General features: G+C 45.3%; 1 protein-coding gene across 2 annotated transcripts in view; it reads right to left on the reverse strand.

Moving 5' to 3' along the window:
* The window catches only part of UBA2 (ubiquitin like modifier activating enzyme 2), a 43,118-nt gene extending 37,417 nt beyond the window's left edge, over nucleotides 1-5,701 (reverse strand). The window contains exons 1-3 of one of the 2 annotated variants that reach the window (XM_053608250.1): nucleotides 5,248-5,701; nucleotides 2,310-2,393; nucleotides 774-844 (exon numbers count right to left, since the gene is read on the reverse strand). In XM_053608250.1, coding sequence (XP_053464225.1) covers nucleotides 774-844; nucleotides 2,310-2,393; nucleotides 5,248-5,385 — 293 coding nt within the window. In that variant the 5' untranslated portion in view covers nucleotides 5,386-5,701. The remainder of the gene's footprint in view (nucleotides 1-773; nucleotides 845-2,309; nucleotides 2,394-5,247) is intronic. The other variant, XM_053608251.1, reaches the window with a different exon arrangement.
* Between the last annotated feature and the right edge of the window lie 3,787 nt (nucleotides 5,702-9,488).

Genomic DNA, 9,488 nt, shown 5'->3' on the forward strand with positions numbered 1-9,488 from the left:
TAAGTGAATTTATGTACTGTCTCAACTACTGCTGCATTACAATTCTAATTATCATATTACAGAAGTCACAGTCCGTATAATAGATCATTTTTGGGAGGGAATTTTATAAGTGAATGCCGAAATCAACCAGAATGAAAGAGACGTACATTTTAGGAACGTCTGATTCATTGTATGTAAGGATGTTTCACACTTTAAAATATCTTCTTATTTAAGGCAATATAAGGTCCTTTATGAATTTCCAAGTAACTTATTAAAAGTACTAAAATGCCACATCACTTATCTAAATCATTCAAACCATATACTGGTAAAAAGAATGCCATGTTATGGGCACAAATTACGACATTTTTATTCTAGAAAATTCCTTTATAAAATGAGGCTAGGTGTGGTGGTTCACACCTGTCACCCCGGCATTTGGGGAGGCCAAGGCAGGATTGCTAGAGGACAGGAGTTCAAGACCAGCCTGAGCAAGAATAAGACTTATCTATTAAAAGAACAGAAAAATCAGCCAGGTGTGGTAGTAGATGCCTGTAGTCCCAGCTACTAGGTAGGCCAAAACAGGAGGATTGCTTGAGCCCAGGAGTTTGAGGTTGCAGTGAGCTATGATGATACCACTGCACTCTAGTTTGAAGGACAGAGTAAGATTCTTTCAGAAAAAATAAAAAAGCCAAACAACTATGAGCTCATATATCTGGCTAAAAAATACCTCACACTTTTAATGTTTAATTAAAAATTCACAGCAAACCCAACTTTGCAATGTAACAATTAGAGCATACTTCATGACGCTGTCATGGTAGGCAATGATATTAGCTTTCGGGTAAAACTGCAGTACGCTTTCTTTGGCAACCTAGAAAAACAAACAACACTAAATTACTACAACATTACTGTTCCTGTTTGAAATCAGATTCTGGCAGAAACAATGCTATTGTTTGCCCACTTACATAGTACCTTTTTATCTTAAACACTAAAGTAAAACAAAAATGTTACACAATTCCACTAGGATTAAGTTACCTACACATATTTAGAGACCATCCCCATCTCATCTAACGCACTTTTACTGAATGGCAAGCTTAAAGAAATGTATAAAATGCAATAACCAAATGTCATTTATTAAGAAATATTTACTGAGCATCTTCTGTGCACCAGGACCTATGTAATGCACAAAAGACATTCATCAAATAACTGTCCAAGCGACAAGTGTAACTACAAACTATGACAAACACCACACAGGAGAAGTATAGGTTATAGGAGACATGATTTAGTCTAAAAGGTTTAGGAAAGTATCTGTAAAGAAAACCAAAGTATGAAAAATGAAAAGGAGAAACAAGAGGAAGTTTAAAATATCAAAGAGTTGGGAGAGAAGCAAAGGGAAGAGATGTTTTAAGACCCTGAATCGGGCGGCGCCTGTGGCTCAGTGAGTAGGGCGCCAGCCCCATATACCGAGGGTGGTGGGTTCAAACCCAGCCCCGGCCAAACTGCAACAAAAAAATAGCCGGGCGTTGTGGCGGGCGCCTGTAGTCCCAGCTGCTCGGGAGGCTGAGGCAAGAGAATCGCTTAAGCCCAGGAGTTAGAGGTTGCTGTGAGCTGTGTGACGCCACGGCACTCTACCCGAGGGCGGTACAGTGAGACTCTGTCTCTACAAAAAAAAAAAAAATAATAATAAAAAAAAAAAGAACCTGAATCAGGGGTGGCGCTTGTGGCTCAGTGAGTAGGGCGCTGGCCCCATATGCCAAGGGTGGCGGGTTCAAACCCAGCCCAGGCCAAACTGCAACAAAAAAATAGCCGGGCGTTGTGGCGGGCACCTGTAGTCCCGGCTGCTCGGGAGGCTGAGGCAAGAGAATCGAGTAAGCCCAAGAGTTAGAGGTTGCTGTGAGCCGTGTGACGCCACGGCACTCTACCCAAGGGCGGTACAGTGAGACTCCGTCTCTACAAAAAAAAAAAAAAGAAAAAAAAAGAAAGAAACTGAGGGCCGCGCCTGTGGCTCAAGGAGTAGGGCGCCGGTGCCAGAGGTGGCGGGTTCAAACCCAGCCCTGGCCAAAAACCACACACACACACAAAAAAACCTGAGCAAGGTGAGAGTGGCTAGAGCCCCAGGGGAGGATGTTCCTTCTTAGACCAAAAATGGAAGGCTTTTAGTCTTTGGTCTAAGATTTTCATGTGGTATATCTTTTTATTCTTCAAAATCTCTCAAATAAAGAGACCACTTTCATGCATTCTCTTCCTCTACCTGAAAGGCAGAATTATTATTCTCTAGCGTCATAAATAGAAGATCCATCAAAGGATAACAGAAATAGTAAGAGAAAAATAGTTACCTGTGCCTTTGACCTTCCAACATGTTTCTTTTGAAACAAAAACTGCCTGTTGAGGTTGCTGACATCAATAGTATCCAGATCAATCTACAAATGCATAAACCCCAGATAAATCATAAATACCTGGAGATGTCTGAGCAATGTCACTGTCTTCAGCATCTATAATCAGAACTTTTACATTTGCTACCTTAGTGGAGAAAATGCTTTCCAAACCACTCATGCCGAAATTATTAAATTGATCAAAGTAATTTAACGCATACAAGAACCAAGATTTAATACCCTTCTCAAAAACACTTTGAAAGGATGCCATTTTTGTTTTGTTTAATCATCCTGGCCAGTGTTTCAAGAAATAACTCAGATGGCATAAAATGTAAATTTATTGAAAATGTCTGTGCTGAATGAAGTGAGCACTACTGAAAATATATTATTGTTATTAATTTTTTTTTTGAGACAGAATGTCATTTTGGTAAAGTGCCCTGGTGACATAGCTCACAGCAAACTTAAACTCTTGGGCTCAAGTTTTCATTTATAGTACGGGTCTGTACGTTCCTGCCTCAGTTTTCATTTATAATACACGGGTCTTACGCTTTAGGTGTGAGCCCCCACGCCTGGCTTAATTTCTTTATCTAATCACTTTCGAATCCAATGGATCGTAAATTTTACTGTGCCCTGTTCTCTAAAATAATACATGGTAAAACAGATTTCTGCTGGCTTCATCCATACATGATTTCATTTAAATTACCACCTAAGGACTGTGGAAAGAAGCTTCTCCACATAATCTTTTTTTTTTTTTTTTTTTTTTTTGGTTTTTGGCCAGGGCTAGGTTTGAACCCGCCACCTCTGGCATATGGGACCGGCGCCCTACTCCTTGAGCCACAGGCGCCTACCCCTCCACATAATCTTTTAAGGTGTCATGCTGTAAGTCGACTAATTGCTACTTAAAATATATATATATGAGGAAAGAAAAATATGAGGGGAAAAATGACCAATGAAAGCCATTTTTATTCCATTTCAATAAACTTATATAAACAGTAATCAAATGTCTAACTGGGTGATAGCATCATGGTTTTGGTTATAATCTGTGAAAATCACCAAAACACTGGGAGGGTGAGGCAGGTGGATCGCCTCAGTTCAGGAGTTTGAGACCAGCCTGAGTAAGATAGAGACCCTGTTTCTAAAAACTAGCCTGGCATTGTAGCAGGTACCTGTAGTCCCAGCTACTTGGGAGGCAGAGGCAGGAGGATCACTTGAGCCCATGAGTTTGAGGTTGCCTTGAGCTATGATGCCACAGAACTCTACCCAGAGGGACAAAGTGAGACTCTGTCTCAAAAAAAAAAAAAGGGGGGGGGAGGGAGGGGGTGGTGGGTAGAGGGAAGGGGATTGGTGGGATTACACCAGCGGTGCATCTTACAAGGGTATATGTGAAACTTGGTAAACAGTCTGTAAAGCTAGTGAATGATGCCCCATGATCATATCAATGTACACAGCTATGATTTAATAAAAAAAAAAAAAAAAAAGAAAGAAAATCATCAAAACCAAGAAAGAAAAAAAATCATCAAAACATGTAACCATGGGGTGGCACCTGTGGTTCAGTGGGTGGGTGCCAGCCCCATATACCGAAGGTGGCAGGTTCAAACCAGGACCAGCCAAACTGCAACAAAAAAATAGCCAGGCGTTGTGGCAGGCGCCTGTGGTCCCGGCTACTCGGGAGGCTGAGGCAAGAGAATCGCCTGGGCCCAGGAGTTGGAGATTGCTGTGAGCTGCGTGACGCCACAGCACTGTACCAAGGGCGATAAGGTGAGACACTCTACAAAAAAAAAAAAAAAGTAACCACCAAAACATGTTTTATGTGTACTTCCTAAATTTACTAGAAAAATACCAAATAAAGAATAAGCATTTATTTTTTTCAGGTACCCAAATTCACTCCTATTACAAAATAGTTCTTTTAGACAAGTTATCAGTAGTTATCAGCTGAAGCACAATCATATTTGGATTTGTGGTACAGAATTAGGTATGAAGACGGACCGATAAAAGCCAAATTAAAGTGTGTACGTTTTTCTCCCCCCCCCCCCATCATTCACTTATTAGTTGAGTTTGCCACCACTACTTTTTTCATTCCATTTTTCCATGACACCTTAAGACAGTCTAAACTCACATTCAAGTTCCAGGTTACATCTCCAATCTCTAAAAAGATTACATTAATAGAAATAGCTTGATTTAACATTATAGTGGCTTCCTGTCGTTGTACACCAATGTAAAAGTTAATAACACCTTTAAAGAAATAAGCAAATGTACTACCTATTGGGGATGCAATGACAGTTACGCAGAATGTACCAACTGCAGAAGAGCGTGAGCCCCCAAGGAGCCCTGCCCTGCTTTGTGACCCAGGGTGTCACTACATTAAACCCCAGTGCACCTCATTTTCCTCATCTGTCAGAAACAAAACAGGTTGAAGATAGCGTCTGCACTCGTTAAAGTGAAGACTAAATACATTAATGCGTGCGACCAGCTCGGGACGGCGCGGACTCGCGACACGCGCCGGGATGTGTTTGCCGCCATCCTCTGCTCCTCGGGTCGTTACTGCTGAATTAAGGGGGCCTCAGAAATAAAGCCACAACGTCCAGGAGGGACTTAGTCACCTTTTGCATCCCATTACAGTTAGGGAACTTTTGAAGAAAAGAGATACAGGGCGCCATCCAAGCCTTCGAGGCGCCACAAATCGGCGCCGTGTAAGAGACCGGAGCTGCGGCCTCCTCCGCTGCCAGACCGGCCCGGCGTACCGAGGCCCGCCCCGTCCCCGCCGCCCTCTCTATGCGCACAGCCGCAACCCCGGGCCTCTCGACCCGCCCTCGGCCCCCAGCTCCAGACCCCAGCGCAGGGCCCCGGCCTCGGCCCCGCACCGCAGCCCGCCATTCAGCCTGCGCGCGCGCCTGCCCCTCACCAGATCGATGTTGGAGAAGCCGGTGAGCACCAGGTTCTTGAGGAGCTCGCAGCCGATTCCGCCTGCGCCCACCACCAACACCCGGCCTCCGGCCACCGCCTCAGCCAGCTCCCGGGGAAGCCCCCGCGACAACGCCATGGCGGGACGACCACGAGCGCGGCGGAGGCGGGAGAAGTGAGCGCCGGCCGGAAGCGGGTGGGGGAAGGGCGGTCCGGCTTCCGGTCTTGCGCACTGAGGGCGGCAGGCCGCGCCGGGCGGGCGACCCCAGAAACCTGGTGGGTTTGGCGGGCAAGGCAAAGAGCCCCCTGAGAGCGGTGGTGTTTCTCACCCGGGAGCGCGGGTCTGCCACCCGGCTGAAGAAGCCTCCAGTCGCCTTTTAGGTTGGGGGGTCTGAACTTCCAGCCAAGACTTCCTTACAGGTTTGAAAACTTGCATTCCTTTGTAAGCTCTTACAAATTAACCGGTGTCACCCAAACAAAAAAATACAGGCACTCACAAAGAAAACGGACACTATGATCCATAAACGTATTAAAATGCAAAACACGCAAAAACAGTGTTACGATTTATGTTCAGGCCGGGCGCGGTGGCTCGGGGCTGGAATCCTAGGACTCTGAGCCCGAGGCCGCAGGATCTCTTGAGCTCAGGAATTCCAGACCAGCCTGGGCAAGAGCAAGACCCCGTCTCTCAGCTAAAAATAGAAAGGAGAAAAAAGAAAGAAAGAGGGAAGGAAGGAAGGGAGAGACAGGGAAGGAAGGAGAGAGGGAAGGAAAAATTAGCTGGAGACAGTGGTGCAAGCCTGAGTCCCAGCTACTTGGGAGGCTGGGGCGGGAGGATCACTGAGGTTTGAGTTTGAGGTTGCTGTGAGCTGTCATGACTCCACTGGACTTTAGCCAGGTGAAAAAGCTGAGATTCTGGGCGGCGCCTGTGGCTCAGTGAGTAGGGCGCCAGCCCCATATGCCGAGCGTGGCGGGTTCAAACCCAGCCCTGGCCAAACTGCAACAAAAAAATAGCCGGGCGTTGTGGCGGGCACCTGTAGTCCCAGCTGCTCGGGAGGCTGAGGCAAGAGAATCGCGTAAGCCCAAGAGTTAGAGGTTGCTGTGAGCCGTGTGATGTCACGGCACTCTACCTGAGGGTGGTACAGTGAGACTCTGTCTCTACAAAAAAAAAAAAAAAAAGAAAATGAAAAAGCTGAGATTCTAATTTAAAAAAAAAAAGAACAACTAATTTTGATGCATATTTTAAAAAATATTTTGCAGCAATTCCAAATTATGTTGTGGGAAAAAATGTTTACTGAGGGAGAAGTACAATATATTGTTAATGAAAAAGATACAAAAGCATTCCTACACATATGATTAAATTTTGTAAAAGAAAAAAAGCCCAAATTTATTAAAAGACAGGAATAACGACAGTTAATACTGTCAGTGGAAAAGAAGTCATGGTCTGTAAAATAAAGAGGTTTGTTTACTCTGAGTCAAAGCACACTTGCTGTGGTGGGCTTACAGTTTGGCTTCGAACATTTAAACTGGATAGGAATTACAGCGACTGATAAATCAATACATGGAAGCCATACATTGGTTGGGCCGGAAAAGGTGGAACCTCTTAAAGAGTAGGGCTTAACAGTTATAGGTGAGTTTAAAGATTCTTTTTTTTTTTTTTTTTTTTGTAGAGACAGAGTCTCACTTTATGGCCCTCAGTAGAGTGCCATGGCCTCACACAGCTCACAGCAACCTCCAACTCCTGGGCTTAAGCGATTCTCTTGCCTCAGCCTCCCGAGTAGCTGGGACTACAGGCGCCCGCCACAACGCCCAGCTATTTTTTGGTTGCAGTTTGGCCGGGGCCGGGTTTGAACCCGCCACCCTCGGTATATGGGGCCGGCGCCTTACCGACTGAGCCACAGGCGCCGCCCGAGTTTAAAGATTCTTTAGTTGAGGGTAGCACCTGTGGCTCAGTGAGTAGGGCACCGGCCCCATATACCGAGGGTGGTGGATTCAAACCCAGCCCCAACCTGCAACAAAAAAATAGATGGGCGTTGTGGCGGGCGCCTGAGTCCCAGCTGCTCGGGAGGCTGAGGCAAGAGAATCACATAAGCCCAAGAGCTGGAGGTTGCTGTGAGCCGTGTGACGCCACGGCACTCTACCGAGGGCAGTAAAGTGAGACTCTGTCTCTACAAAAAAAAAAAAAAAAAAGATTCTTTAGTTGACAACTAGCTGAGTCAGGCTTTGTCTAAAAGGCCAGGAGTCCGAAAAGGAATGCTGAGTTAAGGGTCTATTAATCAGAGACAAACTACCTGATGGAGGTCCAGACTCAAGTGGTTTATTATTTAGGTTGAGGACCTGCTGGGGTGTGTCTTGCATTGCCTTAGGCCTGTTAATGAGTCATAACCATTTAGTTCCCAATACTTTTGTGTATCTGTGTGTGGTAGAATTGTGAATTAGTATTTATTAGTTTGTTAAACTTTTATTTCTCGGATGCTCATGGTTTTTGAATAAAATACTCATTTTAAAAGCAGGAAAAAATTAGTAGCAGAAAGTAGGAAAACACAGAAAAATGCTGGCTGACTTCTGTGGTCTTACTCATCAGCTGCTTGCTGCACCAGCTGCATATCAGGCAGGTCTGTGAGGAAGACTCAGGCTGCCCTCTTGAAGTGCAGGAAGCAACAGGGCATGGGGGCAGGCAGGCACTCCTATAAAGTGGGCTGGTGAGACTTTCTCCACATTGGCCCAGCTTTCACAAAGGCCTAACCTCGCCGGTAAACTTAACAGGTGGCCTCCTGCATATACCCTGTTTCCCCGAAAATAAGACATCCTCCGAAAATAAGACCTACTTACAGGAAAGATAAGACATCCCCTGAAAATAAGACCTAGCGCATCTTTGGGAGCACACCTTAAAATAAGACACTGTCTTATTTTCAGGGAAACAGGGTATCACCAACCTGCCCTTCCTTCTTTCTCCAGACTCACATGGGAGCTGCCTTTTTGCTCTCTCTCCTCCCCCCTTCCCCTTGGCCTGGGCTGGCTTGGCTGCTAACTCTAAGAGCCTTTGAAGATTTGCTTTTGTGTGTAAAGTGTAAAATGTGTGCCCACCTCAATAAATTCTAACAGGACATAAATACAGGAAGTAAAAGCTGAAAGTTCCCCTACCAGGCAACCTAGTCCTACTCCTTTGTGGACTTAGGTCTTCTACATAGCAGTGTACAGTTTTACTTTTAAATGGGTTCAAACTAGAGTCGATTTCCTGTATCTTGATTTCTTCCAGTGTCTCAAATATGTTTCTATTCTATCATGGACTAGACCCTGCTAATTTGTATTGTTTACATAGATGAGACCCCATACAAGCATGTACAAGCAGTCTGCCTCCATCTATGTCAGAAACATAACACCTAGCTCCAGTATCTGAAAATGTCTATGTCAACTTCTGACCCTAAAAATATACTCTTATGCAACAACTCTTCTCTATCCTCTCATCAAAGGAGGTTACTTCCTGGCCATTTAATAAGCCCAGGTACTGTAGCTGTAAATCTGAGCAGTTTGTTTTCCTTTCCAGTTGAGTTAAGAGATGTGGCAGTCTGAGGCATTTTCTGCCCACAGCAGAGTGCCACAGGGAAACTGGTGGTCACTTCTCCAGCATGACAGAGAGGAATGAGACCGTGCAGGGGTCTGCTTCTGCCTTGCAGACCTAACACTCCTGAAGCTTCACTGGCCAACACCTTCAGCATATACACATATAGCTTTCCCAGGGGGAGGATCAGGTGGGGCTCTCCCCAGTCACACACCACCCAGGAGAACTGCACCATGATAATTTAGGCCTCATTATCCTCATTGACACAGGCAGAGCATGTCTGAACATGACTGTGAGTGTTTTCATACTCCCATGGGCAGAAGAAAGGAAAGGGTTGAATAAAGTTAAAAGTGAATGAAGAGGATTACCTGAGTTCGGGAGTTTGAGACCAGCCTAAGAGACCCTGTCTCTACTAAATACAGAAAAACTAGCCAAGCATTGTGGTGGATGCCTATGGTCCTAGCTACTTAGGAGGCTAGGCAATATGATCACTTGAGCCCAAGAGTTTGAGGTTGCTGTGACGCCATGGCACACTACCCAGAGCAACAGAGTGAGAGTCTGTCTCGAAAGATGGGACTAGAAAGGTGGACAACCATAAAGGAATGTGTCCAGAACAGGGTAAGAGCCCCTTTCTGTGATGCTGGACAAAAGGTGGGACTGGGTGAGGGTAGGACCCTGGGCTG

The sequence above is a fragment of the Nycticebus coucang genome, chromosome 10, assembly GCF_027406575.1.
Source record: "Nycticebus coucang isolate mNycCou1 chromosome 10, mNycCou1.pri, whole genome shotgun sequence".
In the NCBI taxonomy this organism is placed as follows: Eukaryota; Metazoa; Chordata; class Mammalia; order Primates; family Lorisidae; genus Nycticebus; species Nycticebus coucang.